The sequence below is a fragment of the Ranitomeya variabilis genome, chromosome 2 (assembly GCF_051348905.1).
Source record: "Ranitomeya variabilis isolate aRanVar5 chromosome 2, aRanVar5.hap1, whole genome shotgun sequence".
Classification (NCBI taxonomy): domain Eukaryota; kingdom Metazoa; phylum Chordata; class Amphibia; order Anura; family Dendrobatidae; genus Ranitomeya; species Ranitomeya variabilis.
Genome location: NC_135233.1, coordinates 663051597 through 663071529, shown reverse-complemented (window position 1 = coordinate 663071529; position 19933 = coordinate 663051597). Strand labels below are relative to the sequence as shown.

At 43.2% G+C, this 19933-nt stretch overlaps 1 protein-coding gene across 1 annotated transcript in view; it reads right to left on the bottom strand.

Moving 5' to 3' along the window:
* Positions 1–18572, bottom strand: part of EZR (ezrin) — a 92084-nt gene extending 73512 nt beyond the window's left edge. The window contains exons 1-2 of the mRNA XM_077289228.1: positions 18476–18572; positions 15734–15808 (exon numbers count right to left, since the gene is read on the bottom strand). Of these exons, the coding sequence (XP_077145343.1) occupies positions 15734–15745 (12 nt within the window). The 5' untranslated portion in view covers positions 15746–15808; positions 18476–18572. The remainder of the gene's footprint in view (positions 1–15733; positions 15809–18475) is intronic.
* Between the last annotated feature and the right edge of the window lie 1361 nt (positions 18573–19933).

The window sequence follows — 19933 nt, the reverse complement described above, 5'->3', positions numbered from 1 at the left end:
AGTATGTTTGACAAGTGTGACCAACCTGTCAGTCAGTTTTCCAAGCAATGCTACAGATCGCTTGGAAAACTTTAGCATTCTGCAAGCTAATTTCGCTTGCAAAAAAGGCTAAAAAAAGGAAAAAAAACGGGAAAAAAAACGCATTAAAAAAAGCCGGATTTCTTGCAGAAAATTTCCGGTTTTCTTCAGGAAATTTCTGCAAGAAATCCTGACGTGTGCACATAGCCTTATAGCCAGCTGTAGTGTATACACAACACAGCGCATGTGATGAATGAAAGAACGTATTGACACAGTTTCAACAAGATCATCTAAACTATCATGTTGCTGTTCATCTGAAGCAACTTCAGTTTGCTCTTCAGTTACAATACTGTGTTCCTCTATTTCAAACATTTCTGTGTCTGTGGACCCAGAATGTTCTTCTAGCTGCTGGTCACCATCATTACTCTCATTCATTAGCTTAATAGAACTTATCATATTTGAAGCATTGTCAGTTATGACAGAAAGAACTTGCTCTTTTTTAAGTTCATAGTCTTGCAGAACCTTTTCCCCCAAGACCAGGAGAAACTCACTGGTGTGATGAGCTTTGGTGTCTTTTACTGCCAATGTCTTGGTAACTATTTCATTTTTGTCACAAACAAATCGGACATTGATGGCAAAATAGTTCACTCTGTGACGTGTGCAGGCATCCATTTTAAGAAACAGAAAGCGTCCCTTGAGAGTTTTTTTAAGTTCTTCCTTTTGTTTAAAAGCTTCTTCGATTACTAATTTTCTAATACTCTCTCTCTCTCCAGAGAAACATCAAGCTTGCGGGCCATTTCCCCATTCAGACACATAAAAGCTGGTCGTGAAAATAATGAAATAGGCACACTATCCTTTACAAGAAGCTCTATGATCTTTTTTTTAAATGTATCTACTGTCATTGTCACAGTAACTTTGTCACTGGCAAAATATCTTGCAACTGATGGCTGCAAAGTTCTCTGCTCCTTTGTTTGGCTTGAAGAGCTGGGCACTGGTTCATTGGTTTGGATGCAGTCTTTCTCATCCTCTGCTTTCAGTACTTCTGGATGAAAGCGCTGTAAATGTCTCTTTAGATTAGAAGCTCTGGTAGGAGCATTTTTATCTTTGCCTGAATAAGCACTGATCTTGGCTTCACAGCATTTGTTTTCGTCTGGATCATTTGTCATACACTGACAGACATAATGTTTTCTATCTTGAGTGATGGTGAAATGTTCAAATACAGCTGATTTAATGTGACGCTTCTTTGACATTCTCAGGTTTTTAATTATGCATTCACAATCCAAATGACAATTGTTTTTCCTAAAAACAATTGTACAAAATTATTGCCAGGTCGTACAACTGATATAGTGGTCAGTAATACTGTTATTCCTCATGTACTCACAGTTAACTGATGCAAAGTTTGTTGAAAGGATAATACTTCTTACAGTCTTCCTCTTCTGAGTAGCAGCTGTGAGATGCTTGGAAGACGCACACCTAGTAAACATCTAGTCTAGAGGAGGAGCTTTACTACTAAGAATTTGCAACACATTTTCACTTTCAGTTTCATACATTGTAAGTAGGGGGGTTGGGGCAGCATGAGGTTAACCAAGTATAAGATTAGATAAGGGCAGTGGAGAACAGTGACACACAAGAAGTAATGGTACCTTCACACTAAGCGACGCTGCAGCGATACAGACAACGATGCCGATCGCTGCAGCGTCGCTGTTTAGTCGTTGTGTGGTCGCTGGAGAGCTGTCACACAGACGGCTCTCCAGCGACCAACGATGCCGAAGTCCCCTGGTAACCAGGGTAAACATCGGGTTACTAAGCGCAGGGCCGCGCTTAGTAACCCGATGTTTACCCTGGTTACCATTGTAAAAGTAAAAAAAAACAACACATACTTACATTCCGGTGCCCGGCGTCCGCTTCCCTGCACTCCTCCTGCATCCTGTGTCAGCGCCGAACATCTCCGGCATCTCCCACAGAGCAGAGCGGTGACGTCACCGCTCTGCTTTACGGCCGGCACTTACACAGGATGCAGGAGGAGTGCACCGGAAGCGGACGCCGGGCACCGGAATGTGAGTATGTGTTTTTTTTTTTTACTTTTACAATGGTAACCAGGGTAAACATCGGGTTACTAAGCGCGGCCCTGCGCTTAGTAACCCGATGTTTACCCTGGTTACCAGTGAAGACATCGCTGGATCGGTGTCACACACACCGATTCAGCGATGTCAGCGGGAGATCCAGCGACGAAATAAAGTTCTGGACTTTCAACAACGACCAGCGATCTCACAGCGGGATCCTGATCGCTGCTGCGTGTCAAACACAACGATATCGCTATCCAGGACGCTGCAACGTCACGGATCGCTATATCGTTATCGTTGTAAAGTCGCTTAGTGTGAAGGTACCTTAAGAAATGTCTCTATCTGCAGCAGAACTGCTTATCACTGTTGTTCATAGTTTGATAGAACATATATATTTGAGTAACATTTATAAAATTCATATGAAAGTTCAATTATTAAATATTAATACAATTTTTTTAAAACTGGAGTAGGAGTCGGTACATTTCTACCGACTCTGACTCCAACCAAACCTAACTCCGACTCCACAGCCCTGCTTTAACCCCTTCCCGACATGTGACGGAATAGTACGTCACATGTCGGGACCCCCGCTTTGATGTGCGCTCCGGCGGTGAACATCAAAGTCGCGACATGTCAGCTGTTTTTTACAGCTGACATGTGCGCGCAATAGCGGCGGGTGAAATCGCGATCACCCGCCGCTATTAACTAGTTAAATGCCGCTGTCAAACGCAGACAGCGGCATTTAACTACCGCATCCGGCCGTGCGGCCGGATATGAGCGCATCGCCGACCCCCGTCACATGATCGGGGGTCGGCGATGCTCCTCCATTGTAACCATAGAGGTCCTTGAGACCTCTATGGTTACTGATCGCCGGTGGCTGTGAGCACCACCCTGTGGTCGGAGCTCACAGCACACCTGCAATTCTCCTACATAACAGCGATCTGATGATCGCTGTTATGTAGCAGAGCCGATCGGGCTGTGTCTGCTTCTAGCCTCCCATGGAGGCTATAGAAGCATGGCAAAAGTAAAAAAAAAAAGTTTTTAAAAATGTGAAAAAAATTAAAAAAATATAAAAGTTTAAATCACCCCCCTTTCGCCCCAATCAAAATAAATCAATAAAAAAAAAAACCAACCTACACATATTTGGTATCGCCGCGTTCAGAATCGCCCGATCTATCAATAAAAAAAAGCATTAACCTGATCGCTAAATGGCGTAATGAGAAAAAAATTCGAAACGCCAGATTTACGTTTTTTTGGTCGCCACGACATTGCATTAAAATGCAATAACGGGCGATCAAAAGAACGTATCTACACCAAAATGCTATCATTAAAAACGCCAGCTCGGCACGCAAAAAATAAGCCCTCACCTGACCCCAGATCACGAAAAATGGAGACGCTACGAGTATCGGAAAATGGCGCAATTTTGTTTTGTTTTGTTTTTTGCAAAGTTTGGAATTTTTTTTCACCACTTAGGTGAAAAATAACCTAGTCATGTTAGGTGTCTATGAACTCGTAGTGACCTGGAGAATCATAATGGCAGGTCAGTTTTAGCATTTAGTGAACCTAGCAAAATAGGCAAGCAAAAAACAAGTGTGGGATTGCACTTTTTTTGCAATTTCACTGCACTTGGAATTTTTTTCCCGTTTTCTAGTACACGACATGCTAAAACCAATGATGTCGTTCAAAAGTACAACTCGTCCCGCAAAAAATAAGCCCTCACATGGCCAAATTGACGGAAAAATAAAAAAGTTATGGCTCTGGGAAGGAGGGGAGCGAAAAACAAAAACGGAAAAACGGAAAAAGCTCCGGGGGTGAAGGGGTTAAAGTTTGCACACATTATCCTCAACCCATCTTATGTGAAATTATCTTTCAGCAAAAAAGTAGCCGGGTACAAGTAGCAGTTATTTAACTACCTTTAGTCTTGAGAGGAGACATCTAAAGGCTCACTCCCACTTGCAATTAAATCGGACAAATGCAATCCGATTAAAAATATTACTGCATTTATTCCAATTTAATCCTAAACTTGTGTTCTCATTGGTGTTTTTTTTTCGGATGGAAAAAAAATGGAGCGTGTTGCGATTGCATGCAAGATTTGGATCGCACGCACCCATATGAGTCACCTGAGTGCAGTGCGATTCCCGCGGCAATGGAGGAGATGGAGAAATTAATTTCTCCGTCTCCTCTGCACCTGTGCTGTCATTCTATCATGCGGGAGGATCAAAGGACAGAACCCTGACACTAAGCTCCCACTCGCAGCAGAGCAGAAGCTGAGTGTCTTTAGTTTATTGCATTCGAAGCTCTCACATCGGATGTGATGCCCTAATGTGACCCCAGCGTAAGTGTGCATTTATACTGCACAATTATCATTTCACGATGATCAGGCAGTGTAAACAGGCTGCCAATCACATGACAAATGCGCAAAACGCTTGTTCAATGGGTGAAATGATTATGTTTGCCTAAAAATACCATAATTGTTCTCTGCAGCACATGTAAACAGGACAGTTTCTGCCGAGAACGACAGTCTATGCGCAATGGACAATCTATTAATGCAATGTAAATGCACCTAAAGGGCGACATTTTAATATATATATTAAAAGAAACCTGCTAGTTTCTCCAGGCCTCCCAAACCACCACCATGTGTTTATTGCTAGCTTTATAGCCTGGTGGTGATGTAGATGTATATAGAGTGGGAGGCTCACTGGGTAGCATAGAAACTAATCTGTACAAAAGACAAGGAAGCATCAGCCAGATGCAAACAGCTTCAATGAGAACAGACTAGATTAACTTGGACATTCAATGTGTAACAAAAAGTGTTATCACTCAAATCAATCCAAAAAACTCTTACGGGACTTTCCTTCCTATTAACTGCACTGAGTACGTTAACATTTAAGAATAAACACATAATTCACGTATCATTCTGGCATTCTTATATACATATGTAAATATGGGTGCAAAAGTATTAGGTAGGTATGGGAAGAATTGTGTCAAAAATAGAAGTTAAAAGGGTGGTCCGACGATCAGACATTTTTATCTATATCCCAATCTAATTAGTGCTGCAATCAAAACTAATCTCTAATATGCTTGCATTAAAAATTCACTAATGTTCCATAACTACACCAGCTAACTGCAATTGTGTATTTCCCCACTTCCTGTGTGATGAAGCCTCATTTTTATGAATTAACAAAATAATCAAGTAAAAAAATTACAAAGTGAATGAACTACAGATAAATCTACATCAAATCACTATTTGGTGTGATGAACCTTTAGGGCTCTTCTCCATTTGAAAGAAACACGTCCGTGTCTCGCATGTGAAAACCAAGCTCTGGCGCCGGCACTCCAGAGCGCAGCGTGCGGCTGCATAGCAACACATGGAGCTGCACGCTCCGCTCCAAAGAGCTGGCGCCAGAGCTTTGTTTTCACATGCGAGACACGGACGTGTTTCTCGCAAATGGAAATGAACCCTAACCTTCAAAATAGCATCAGTTCTTCTAGGTACACTTGTACACAGTTTTTGTAGGAATTCAGCAGGGAGGTTGTTCCAAACATCTAGGAGATCCAACCTCAGATCTTATGTGGAGGAGGGCTTTTGCAAATTTTTCTGTCCTTTCATGTAATTCCAGAGAGACTTGATGATGTTGACATCAAGGCTCTGTGGGAACTAGGTCATCACTTCCAGGACTCCTCGTGGCCTCAATTATCAAAACTGCCTAAAAGAAAAACTGCCTTTGCTGTCCATAAAAACACAATCAAAGCTCAACTTTAATTTCTTACACAGGTCTGGTACAATCAAAACCGTGCTGTGTTTGGACTGTTTGTCTTTTAGATAGTTTTGATAAATCTGCAACCTTTTTCCAATCAAGAAAGTTCTTATTATCGTTGACTGTATAGTTGGGGTTACTGTCCTGCTGCAGAATAAATTTGGAGGCAATCAGACGCCTCCCTGATAGTATTGTATTATTGATAAGTATTTGCCTGTATTTCTCGGTATTAAGGACATCATTAATCTTGACCAAACCCCCTACCCCATTTGCTGAAATACAGACCAAAACTTGCAAGGGTCCTCCACCATGATTCACTGCTGCCTGCAGACACTCTTTAGTGTACCACTCAGAAACATACTACATTCTGTTATAGACAAATATTTAACATTTTCACTGATCAGTCCAGAGCACCTAATGCCATTTTTCTGCACCTCGCTCCTATGGTTTTGCGTCTAGTTGAGACATTTGGCCTTGTTTCCACATACGAAGGTATGGTTTTAGGCCCCAATTCTTCCATGAAGAACAAGTCTGGCCAGACTTCTCTGAACAGTAGATGGGTGTAGCAGAGTCTCACTGGTTGCCAGTTCTGAGCTGATGGTACTGCTGAACATCTTCTGATTTTTGAAGATTTTGAGGAAATAAGCATTATGTCTCTTTTATATGCTGCAGTTTACTTGGCCTGCGTTTACGGTCCTCAAGGTTGATCATTTCTTGGTGGCCTCAGTGCTGAGAAATACGGGCAGGTACATGCAATACCATGCCTGTCTGATTTGCTCTAAATTTGTTCTGTAGCAGGGCAACGCCAAACACAGTATACAGAAGAACTGATGTTTTCATGTTGTTTTGAAGGCAAAGGATGGTCACACCAAATATTGATTTACCGTAATTTAGATTTCTATTTTGTTCATTCACTTTACATTTAGTTAGTTAATCATTTTGATAATTGATAAAAAAAATAACAATTAACTTCAATCTTCGCATAAAGATGAATAAGGAGTCCGGAAGTGATAATACAGTCACACAGAGGTGTGACCTCAATATTATTGAGACTTTCTGTTGTTACATGAAGAGATTAAAGAATTTGCCTACAAGATCTGTGGTTGGTTCTCCAAGATATCAAGATATTGTGAAAAACCTCCCTGATGAGTTCCTTCAAAACCTGTGTGCAAGTGTACCTAGAAGAAGTGATGTTTTGATGCTGTTTTGAAGAAAGAGTGGTCACACCAAATATTCATTTGATCTAGATCTCTTTTTGTTAATTGATAAAAATAAACTTTTTTTAATTTCTATTTTTAAAAGCTTTCTCACTTTGTAGAACTTTTTCCCACACCTGCCTAAAATATATAGATATATGTATGTAATAGAGAATGCCAAAATTATATATGTATTATCTTAAATCGTTCTTGGGCAGCACATCATCCTGTGTAAGCAAGACGTGCTGCCGAGAACAATGCACTACTACTGATCATTCTGTGTGCATGGGAAATGCATTCAGCTCGTATAATCAGGCTATTAAACAACCACCAAACATGTTTAATACCACAAGTCATGCAAAGGCACCTCTATGGAGAGGAATATGAATAACCTTTACATAAATGGTCCAGGCCGAAAAAAAAAAAAAATTTGTCAAATTGTTTCATGTAAATATCGATCCATTCGATCAAAAGTTGAGATCAGAATAAATGTGCTCTTTTAGCAGAGATTTGGAGTTTTTCAATTCTCTTTATGCCCCTCTAGCTATCCGGATGTAGGTTGACATGATGACAGGAAGCTTGGACATTCACACAGTACGACAATGCACTACTAAATATAACAATATTGCAATACTATATAAAGACGATGAGCATAATTTTGGAAATGCAGCCTATTAGGGGCTTTGTCAAGTCTAAACAAATGTATAGGTTACTGACCATTGGTCATTACTTCACATATTTCTTTGTGATTCCTAGTAATATATTGGTTTCTACATATGGTCTAAAAGGCTCCTACAGTCTGCAGCAATATATGTTATGTGCTCATAGTTACATACACACATACCGCAATCAGAAATAGTCTATGATTAACTTTACCATTGGCATTCCCTGAACATTGCCCTCACATTCTTCGGTAACTTGGTTCCTGTGTACCTAGGGCGTGTGATCAATGCAGTACAATACACATAGCTGGACACATCCCGATACTCCCACTGAATCATGCACCAAGTACAATCTATAAAAGTAGTCACTTTCATGTTTATCTGCGTCATTCTTCCCCTCTATTAGTTAATGAATCAGAAACTGATTTGCTACCAAGCAACAAGCGCCGTCTTGGAATCCTGTCCATTACTACAACACCTGATAAGACAGTGATGTTTGGAAAGATATGGAAGGTATTTATGGGACCTCGGTGATGAAATACCGATGTCATCACTCACCGATGTGTTGGGTTCTGTTAATAATCACTGTATCACTGGATTATCCTCAGAGCTTCTATTCCATTGCAATCTAGGTTTTACAAGGACATTATCTTCCTAATTGCCTGGATCACTGTGAAGTTTGCCATTTACAGAGAAAAGTGAAACGAAAACTAGAATAACGCTGCAGCTAAACCTTGGGCACTAGAGTTCCATGTTGGTTTATCATGGCCAGTAAATCACAGTATACAAACTCAAGGGGACCTAATAGCTGAGCAATGATTCTCTCAAAATTGAGTCCTTCTTTATGGAGTCTACACTTTCAGAATTATTAACCAAAAATGTCCGAATGCGTGTCAAAGCATGGCAATTCAATGAATTATATAACAACCCATTTTCCAAGGTGTGATATGCTCATATGGATACTTTCAATTTATGGATCTCTTCTCGGAACAGAGGAGATCCATAAAAGAATATAAAATACAATAAGTTTATTATAAAAAAAAAATGAATATTAATAAGGCTATACTATGGAATGCCTCAGAAAAGGGACACATAATACGGCGTGCATAAAATATAAAGTGATCCGATAGGTACATAGATTAGTGTCAAATGAATAGATGAAATCATTCTAAATCCAGTGTCTACTAGAAAAGTACTAGGACTCCCTTTCTAAGACACCTGCCAGGACCCTCGATCACGCTCCCCGGCTGTACCCTAAGTGTAAAACCTATACAAGCTGGCATAAATACTTAATACTGCGATGGTCACCAGAGCAAAGAAATACCGGGCGTTGCGTCCCTTCACCCCAAGGCGCATTTTCTTTCCGGGGGACGTCTTTGAGCACGACTGTGGAGGGTGATCTAGGGTCATGGCAGGTGTCTTAGAAAGGGAATCACAATACTTTACTAGTAGATGATGGATTTGGAATGATTTCATCTATTAGCTTGACATTATGCTATGTACCTATTGGATCACTTCGCATTTTATGCCAGGTGTACTGTGTGTCACTTTTCGGAGGCATTTCCTATTATAAACTTATTTTGATTTAATTGTTTAAAATTTTGATTAATAAACTTATTGTAATTTATATTCATCTATATATCTCTTCTGTTACTGGGTGAGAGTATCATACTTTGGATAATCATTAGTTATCATGTTATATCATTAACTGAAGTACCATACTTACAGAATTATGTCCAGAAGATCAGCAATTATTTCCTGTGTAGGAGAACCTAATTCTCTCTTGTACGAGAGTACAGTCCCGGTAGAAAGTAAATGACATGAACGTTACGAAAACTAAGAGCAACACAATTAATGATTAGCAGCAATCAGTGGCTACCCCCCCCCCCCCCCCAAAAAAAGGACTTATTAGACCTAGTTCATAATATTGTGCTTATTTACATACTTACATGAAAATAGTACTTTGTCTTCAAACAGACAAAAAAATGTCAGTCTCGGTTATTTTTAAGCAATTAAGCATTTCGGTACAGACACACACTGACCAGCACATCGTCACACCACATACAGACTTTTCTTGTATTTGCTGCTAAACCTTCTCTTGTTTGTTTAGATCTTTTACATGGGGTGCAATAAACAACTATATAACATGTTTCAATCCAAATGCCATTTACATTTTGCTGGTTTCACCATTGTTAATTTTTTAAATGATTCCTATATTTACTATTGTGACCCTTAATGATGGGCCACACTTGCTTCCTTCTGCCTCCTGTCTGTTATATCTGTACAGGTACACGAGTGGGTAACATCATACCTTCCTTATTATGATTGAATGCGGATATTTTTACACACTGAAAGAACACTATTTGTGGTAAGGCAATTATTATATGTACTATACATGAGCCATTATTAGCGGTCGTTACACCAAATAAACTTTGGCCATACAGTTAGTCCTCGGGTTACAACGGTCTCGAGTTACATCGTTTCGTGGTTACAACGCTTTATACAAAGCCTCGTTCCGACTTACACGGTTTGCGTCGTAAGTCGAACTACATGCAATAGAGTCCAGTACTGTACACTGTACCCGGTTACACAAGGAAAACGAGTCTCCTGCACGCCATAACACCCTAATTATGTAGGGTACTGTGTTAGGATAGGTGTTTGGATAGGCTAAGTGTTTGCAGTACTGTACTGTTATTATGGTACAGTACTGTATGAATGTATGGTCTGACTTACATCGAAATTTGGTATACGACGCCGTGTAAGAACGGATCAACGACGTAAGTCGAGGACTACCTGTATTTGCTGTTACATCTATGACTAAGGAAGGGCTTGACATATCCCACAGGCCAGGTATCCCATGTGACTAGAAATTTTTTGTTTTACATCTGACTTTTAAGGCTGTTATCTATTTATTTCTATGAAAGATTTCATTGCCTGGCCTTAAAAAAAAAAAAGGATAAAAAAGTTTGAATCAAGAATGCAATTATTAAAGATTAGAATAACGAGTGATCCGTGGAAGCGCGGCAGCGCGAAACGGCCGTCGTCTTGTGGAATCACCTTTGTTCCCTGATTTGTCCTGCCTTTTGACTACATGTCGTAATAAAGAAGTGGATTTTAGCGGATGGTGAGTGCTCGCATTTTCTAATAGACTGTTGTACTTAAAGCGGGTAAGTCACCAGACTTCACAATACAAAAGTCATATATTATTAAAGAGATCTCATAAACCTGATGAGACCGGTGTGCTTACTTTGAAATCCATAGCTCAATGGCAGTATGATTCTTTTTGAACAGTTCCCTGCCTTCAGCTCTATCTGCAAATTATTAAGTTTTAAAGTAAATATACCAGCCTCAACCCAGTGCAATAATTAGACTTCTATGTTCTGCAGATTGGTGATGAGCGAACATGCTCGAATAAGGTATTATCCAAGTACGCTTGTGTGCTAACCTAGTGTGTTCGGCGTGCTTGAATAATATGTTCAAGTCCCCACGGCTGCATGTCTCGTGTGTGTTTTACATCCAAAACAAGTGTTTGTTAGGCAATCCCCAGCATGAGTTGTGGCTGTCTAACAGCCGCGAGACATGCAGCCGCGGGGACTCGAACATATTATTTGAGCATGCCGAACACACTAGGTTAGCACCTGAGCATGCTCAGATAACACCTTATCTGAGCATGTTCAGTCATCACTACTTCTGATCAGACATGACAATGCGGGTTTGACTGTATTCTGTCAAGCTCCTAGCAACCACGCTTAATCCTATTAACAACTGTCTCTCCTAAGATCAAAACATGTATCCCTTTGTTAGCAGTAAGCTGTTTTGTTAGGATGTAATCTGGAAAATCCGACATTAGAAAAGGCAGGCTCTCTCATTTCTACAGAAAGCGACCTGCTAGCTTTTGAGAGTTTCTATATATCTTCTTTGGTCTCACCAGAAAATGCATTTCTAGATTTCTTATTCCCCCGTTGCTGTCCTCTCCGCTAACTTTGTAAAAAGACAACTGCGCTTAAAAAGAGGTAAAGGCATCAACATAGCAACAAATGATACACGGAACGGTGTACGTACTCATTCATTACAAGCGAGACATAGGCACAAAACAAATACCTTAAAAAAGAAAAGAAGGAACAAGATGAAAAGAAAGAATTTTGGCAAATTGTGATCCCCGAGCCATACCTATTCATTCAGGATAAAAAGAAAACTGGAAGACGGAACTTGAAAAATAAATGGTCTTTCTAAAAGTGTAAATACATTTCTTTCAAGGATGCTGATGGAGGCTAGAGCAAGTCTCTATGCGCTTTTTTAATATCTTTAAATGCTGCAACCACCCTGAGGGTTTAGTACAATCATTACTGAGGTTGTTTTAACAGTTTGAACTACTGCTGGAAGCAATACATTGAGTTGTGGACTGCAGCAGTCACTTATTAGTTAAAATCAATCAGCACTACAAAAAGATGCAGAGTGGCCCAGGCCTTAATCACTGGGCAATGATCGGGACCAAACGTTCATGCGATCAAGCTTACAAGTGATACCTCAATAAATCCTTAAATCAGTTGTCCAGGACTTTGACATTGATAACCCATTTTTAGATATTTTTGACATATTAGATCAGTGGTAATCCAGAAAGTGGCAACGCTGATGATAGTTCAGTTGCTTGCAGGTCCTGCAGCAGATGGAAGATCGGAGTTGGGATACCATAAATGTGTAGTGGCCGCTCTCAGGTGCTGCAGATCAGTTCCCATGTACTTCACAGCCCTGCCCAGTGTAGTTTCATTATTAGTGATATAGAGAGTTATATACACTGCTCAAAAAAATAAAGGGAACACTAAAATCTCACATCCTAGATATCACTGAATGAATTACTTCAGTTCCAAATCTTTATTCATTACATAGTGGAATGTGTTGAGAGAAATAAAACATAAAAATGATCAATGTAAATCAAAATTAATATCCCATGGAGATCTGGATTTGGAATGATGCTCAAAATCAAAGTGGAAAATCAAATTACAGGCCGGTCCAACTTCAGTGGAAATGCCTCAAGACAAGGAAATGATGCTCAGTAGTGTGTATGGCCTCCACGTGCCTGTATGACCTCCCTTCAATGCCTGGGCATGCTCCTGATGAGGCAGCGGATGGTCTCCTGAGGGATCTCCTCCCAGACCTGGACTAAAGCATCCACCAACTCCTGGACAGTCTGTGGTGCAATGTTGGTGGATAGTGCGAGACATGATGTCCCAGATGTGTTCAATCGGATTCAGGTCTGGGGAATGGGCGGGCCAGTCCTGCTAACACACTCCAGCCACATGAGGTCTGGTATTGTCCTGCATAAGGAGGAACCCAGGGTCAACCGCACCAGCATATGGTCTCACAAGTGGTCTGAGGATCTCATCTCGGTACCTAATGGCAGTCAGGCTACCTCTGGCGAGCACATGGAGGACTGTGCGGCCCTCCAAAGAAATGCCACCCCACACCATTACTGACCCACTGCCAAATCGGTCTTGCTGAAGGATATTGCAGGCAGCAGATCGCTCTCCATGGCGTCTCCAGACTCTGTCACGTCTGTCACATGTACTCAGTGTGAACCTGCTTTTATCTGTGAAGCGCACAGGGCACTAGAGGCGAATTTGCCAATCCTGGTGTTCTGTGCCAAATGCCAAGCATCCTGCACGGTGTTGGGCTTTGAGCACAACCCCCATCTGTGGACGTCGGGCAGTCAGACCATCATCATGGAGTCGGATTCTAACCGTTTGTGCAGACACATGCACATTTGTGGCCTGCTGGAGGTCATTTTGCAGGGCTCTGGCAGTGCTCCTCCTTGCACAGAGGCTAAGGTAGCAGTCCTGCTGCTGGGCTGTTGCCCTCCTACGGCTCCCTCCATATCTCCTGGTGTACTGGCCTGTCTCCTGGTAGCGCCTCCAGCCTCGGGACACTAAGATGACAGACACAGCAAACCTTCTTGCCACAGATTGCATTGATGTGCCATCCTGGATGAGCTGCACTACCTGAGCCACTTGTGTGGGTTGTAGAGTCCGTCTCATGCTATCAAGAGTGTGAAAGCACAACGAACATTCAAAAGTGACCAAAACATCAGCCAGAAAGCATTGGTACTGAGATGTGGTCTGTGGTCCCCACCTGCAGAACCACTCCTTTATTGAGTGTGTCTTGATAATTGCCAATAATTTCCATTTGTTGTCCATTCCATTTGCACAACAGCTGATTTACTTGGGTGTGATATTCTGTTGTTTAAGTGTTCCCTCAATTTTTTTGAGCAGTGTGTATATAATATATATATATATATATATATATATATATATATATATATATATATATATATATATATATATATATATAATGCTTTAATATTAAGTCCTGCTAAGAGTGTGGCCATCAACACTGGGCCACCACTTGGCACAATACTCTCTGTTCTGTTGTTACTAGATTCAGAGCCAGTACTGGAACATGACTTTTTTATTGCTAAGTCTTGTGACCAAATGTAATTGCAGGGCTGTGTCATTGTCTAAAAGCCTTTCGTTATGTGCACAAACACAAATTCTACATTGGTCAGCAGGCAATCGTAACTCTTATTTTGATGACAGGTGCATTGTGTGAGCTTGCAAATCCTGATAACATTCAGGCCACCAGTTACATCTATTGTTGAGAAAATGAATTATAGCTCGGCACTCATTGTATGTGGGTGATGCCCTCTAAAGAAACATTATGAGCACATACGAATAGGACTACAAGAAAAAATCATCAAAAGTGAACAGCAATTTTTCACTATACATTTGTAATGGATGAAAATGTGATCTAGAGAGATCATTTCACCTGATGAATGAGCATTTTGCTTGCTCATAGGGTACTAGCCTGTTTACGTGGCAAGGTAATTTTATCACAATTATCTTGCAGTGTCACTGTAAGGTGGCTATATACATTAGAGAAAAATCAAGCCAAACACTAAGGCTGCCGTCACACTATCAGTATTTGGTCAGTATTTTACATCAGTATTTGTAAGCCAAAACCAGGAGTGGGTGATAAATACAGAAGTGGTGCATATGTTTCTATTATACTTTTCCTCTGTTAGTTCCACTCCTGGTTTTGTATAACAAATACTGATGTAAAATACTGAACAAATACTGCTAGTGTGACCATAGCCTAATTTTGATCATCGCAGCTCCCATTTACCCAGGGAAGGACAGGGAATACCTTGCATTGATATACCTTTTTTTTTTACTGTATAGGAAGCTAGTCGGGAAAAAAGGGTCACTGCAAAAATGTATGCTAATTTATGGCTGTTGGGTGGCACATATAGGAGACATACATTGGATATGTTGGGAAATGATGCCTATATATACCTCCCGACCTACAGGCCGAGCATGTTGCAAATACAGAATGTCACTCCAAGCTGGGTAACGTAAATGAATTAAAAACAGCATATGTATATCAAGTCAAAAAAGGTTTTATACAGCATAAAGTAATAGTAAATCCAGCTTTCTTCATTAGCTTGCTGTGCTGTCATCCTGGTGAAGACATGCACTGTCAGAGAGAGCTGTCCATCACTGACACTACAGAATGAGGAAGTGAATGTGGCACCTGAGCCCAGCGCAGCCAATCACAAGTCTCCTTCACTTCCCCATTCTTCCATGTGTCATAAAAATCATTCCATACAAATAATTGATTTTATGACGATCCAATTGTTTTAATCTTCCTAATTGGTTTTTGACAGCACCAATTTGTTACACAGAACAACGGTGGCTTGAGGCAGATCTAAGCACCACTGAAATCCTAAGTATCCCATATCCACCCGAAATGAGCACGGACTAGAAAATAGAACAAAATTAAGGGATATCAGATCACGGAGATCCTCTCTCATTTACAATGCAACCAATGTAATCCCTGTAGCCCTAACAGTCAAGCAATGGAAGCAGCTGACGATTTGGAGAACCCCTTTAATACGGTATAAGGGTCCGACATGACACAACATAATTAATACTATTCTGTTATGTAAGAAAACAAACAGGAAATTAGATGGCATCCTGCACACTTACCGGTTTTGGCATGGTTGGTTCTGTCTCAAAGTCTTGCCAATTAGAAAAATCTAGATTCCAGGACCACTATTTCACCTAGAAAGAAAAAAGGGACTAAACTTAGATTCTGAAGTGTCTTTATGACACGCGCTGCAGTCCAGCCTTACAGGATGTGAGGACTATTATGAGAAGCAGCTCATTTAAGGTTTTGCGGTAAGGTCTATGAATCATATGTTAGACAAGTCACTATGCAGGAGCGTGCCTCACCCAGCGGCAGAAAGTCCAATTACAACCTTTAAAAGGTCACTTCCACCACACCCATAATGCTGAGCATACTCGGGTGGCCGCTGACCCACTCAGCATGTGATGAGGACGCGCTCTGCACTTAGGAATCTTACCATGCTCCTTATTAATTCGCCCCCAGCGGACCCTGGCACATAGGGGACGCAGAACTCCAGGTCACATTGTGCCAACCTGCCTCGTATCAATACCAAAATATCCCCCCTTTCGCCACTCTCCAGTTGTCAGACACCCAAATGTTTCCACAGTAGCAGCACTAGCTATGGGGTAATGTGGGAAGGAATAACGCCCCATTATGTCAGTATATAACAACTCCTAGGTGGATGCCATGTGCGGGCACTCTGCCTTACTGACTGGCAGTGGTCTCTCACAAATACAATGTGGCTTCCAGGTGAATGACCCCTTATTTAGGCAGAGTTCAGCGTGAGGCAATGCTCTGCGGTGGAAGTGAAGCAGGCTGTAATGGAGGCACTCGGCAGCCCCACCTCTACCTGTCTGACAAGTAACTTGTTCTGCCACTTTCTAACTCTGCAGTGTATAAAATGGGCTCAGACGCTGGCCATGCTCTGCGCACACAGAGGACGTGCTACCTGGGTTATGCACTATGCCAGACAACAACCAATGCGGAAAAATGGTGCGACGAATCCATGTAATGAAAAAGTATAAACTTTATTAAATAGATAATCAATATAACAAAGGAAATTGACAGTGAGGGATAAAACAACCAATGGCCACCATGGACCGCAGGGAGACACGAAAAACACTCCTCATATAACTCAATGCAATATATATAGAGACTAAGAGTACCCAATATATATCCAAAACCAATATATGGAAATGGAATCTACTACGCCATCTGGGTAAAAGGATGTTAACATAAATATACATGTGCAGCGTGTAGATGCATAGCCAGTATACAGGGGAACATACCCAAGTTGTAATTGAGGAGAGGGAACGGCAGGAGCTCCTCACACAGGGTCAGTACTCCTCACACAGGGTCAGCACCCCACAGGGGGTCAGTACTCCTCACACAGGGTCAGTACTCCTCACACAGGGTCAGCACCCCACAGGGGGTCAGTACTCCTCACACAGGGTCAGTACTCCTCACACAGGGTCAGCACCCCACAGGGGGTCAGTACTCCTCACACAGGGTCAGTACTCCTCACACAGGGTCAGCACCCCACAGGGGGTCAGTACTCCTCACACAGGGTCAGTACTCCTCACACAGGGTCAGCACCCCACAGGGGGTCAGTACTCCTCACACAGGGTCAGAACTCCTCACACAGGGTCAGCACCCCACAGGGGGTCAGTACTCCTCACACAGGGTCAGTACTCCTCACACAGGGTCAGCACCCCACAGGGGGTCAGTACTCCTCACACAGGGTCAGTATTCCTCACACAGGGTCAGCACCCCACAGGGGGTCAGTACTCCTCACACAGGGTCAGTATTCCTCACACAGGGTCAGCACCCCACAGGGGGTCAGTACTCCTCACACAGGGTCAGTAGTCCTCATAAAGGGTCAGTACTTCTCACACAGAGGGTCAGTACTCCTCACACAGGGTCAGTACTTCTCACACAGGGTCAGTACTTCTCACGCAGAGGGTCAGTACTCCCCACACAGAGGGTCAGTAATCCTCACACAGGGTCAGTGCTCCTCACACAGGGTCAGTGCTACCCACCATAGGTTCAGTGCTACCCACCACATGGTCGGTACTCCCCACACAGGGTCAGTACCCCTCACACAGGGTCAGTTCTGCCCACAAGGTCAGTGCTACCCACCACAGGGTCAGTACTCCACAGAGATTCAGTATTCCTTGCACAGGGTCAGTACATTCCATACAGGGTCAGTGCTCACCACACAGGGTTAGTATTCCACAGAGGGTGAACATTCCTCGCACAGTGTCAGTACCTCACACAGGGACACTACCCCACACAGGGTCAGCCCATCCCCACAGAGCGTCAATAACCCACAGAGGGTCAGTACTCCATATGGAGCATTACGTCCATACAGGATCAGTAGTATTCCCTACTCAGGGTTAGTACCCTCCACACAGGGTCAGTACCCTCCACACAGGGTCAGTACCCTCCACACAGGGTCAGTACCCTCCGCACAGGGTTAGTAGGCTCCACACAGGGTCATACTCCCCCACACAGGGTCATACTCCCCCCATACAGGGTCATACTCCCCCACACAGGGCCAACCTCCCCCCACACAGGGTCATGACTACTTTCCATACAGGGTGTCTAATCTCCCCAGGGGTAAAGTACCCTCCACACAGGGGGAGAGCTCCTCATACTGGTGGGCTCACCACAACAGGTGCTTCACCCACCAGCTCTAGTGCATAAGGAGAACTGGCCCGAGGCTGCTGGCACTAAAGGTCCGTAATCCTGATGCCACCTGCCGCCACCGGATTCTCCTCACTGAGGGTAAACGGGAGAAATGTTGCAGCACAGAGACTCACCCCAATGCCAGACACTGCCCGAGGTGCCCTGCTCTCCCCGGGTGCTCCTTACTGCAATATGGCTGCTGTGTGGCAAACTTAGTGCGGCAGGTCCCTCCCTCCGCCCTCCCGGCCGCCACTCCCTCGGCTGCGACCTGGTGTCACTCTACCTGCCTCTCCCTCCAGCCCCGCACGTCACCATAGGAGAAGCCCAGAGGAAAGCTTCCATCAGAAGTGGCCGGCAATGTAGCCCTATGGCGTGCTGCTTGCACCCAGAGGCTCTGCCACCACAAGTGGGTGATCCACCTGTGACACCTTCTATCATTCTGTGGGCAGGACCAATGCTGCCACATAACCCACCATTATGACCCAGGAGACTGGCACTGTACCAGCCTGAGCCATGCCCTTACAGGACGGGTACGCTGCCACACGTAAAGCCCAGCGAAGAACTGGGGAAAAGATAAGGCACATTTCTTAAGTTTTACAGTTTTCCAGCATCTGTAAAAAAATGTCGAAGCTGAAGAAACTTGTGAATATGACTGCGACCAATCACACAGTTCACAGAGAACGCTGCTAATGTGCACGGGTCCGTATCCTTAGCTGTACGCGTCCGTATCCTTAGCTGTACGCATACCACATATATATAATATAGATTATATATGACTAGCCGTAGGGGGCTGTCCGACACCTAACACCCCCACCGTCAGCTGTCTTCACCTCTAGTGTCTGACAAACAGGCAATCCCTCATGTGTTGGTGGTGCGACCGCTAGGGCCTTGGGGGTTCTCGGTACCGGGTCCTGTGATAGTTAAAGGGGTGGTCACGGTTGCAGCGAACCGGTCCATGGCCCTGGGCATCCAAGTTAACGGGAAGGTCTGTAAAGGGGTTGTTGTGAATAAAGAATAAAGTTTGTTTTTGACACCACCTGTGGTATTCGGTCAGGGATGACCGACGCTGCTTAAAGGGGTCCACTGGGATGATGTTATTCCCAAAGGTGAAGCCTAGTCCCCAGGGCTCCCGGTGTAGTAGGCAAAGATGGTGTGGTGCCAGAAAGAATTAGAGGACACAAGGTTGCAGTCTCTTTACCTTTTACTGGTGTAAGGCAGCCACAGTCCAGGGTACAGATCACAGGTGATGGTGAGGTCCGGCCAGCCTGGAAGCGATTCGGAATCCCCCTAGCCAGGTGGGGTTGGAAGTCTTCCTTACTGCTCTGTGGTATAAGTCCCTTGATGCCTAAGGCTTCACACAAGGTCCTCACTTTCTCTCTCTGTCCTATTAGTAGGACAATATCCGCATGGCAGGCAACTTGAGCCTTATTACAGGTGTCCCTTCTTGCGGCGACTCCGAGCTCTATATGCTGCTGTGCCTTCGGGTGTAATGGTGGACAGGCGACTTGAAATCTCCTGCCCACCGGTTTCTGCTGTGGGGCATACAGTTAACCCCACAACCTCAGAATTCCGTCTTCCAGTTACTTGCGCTG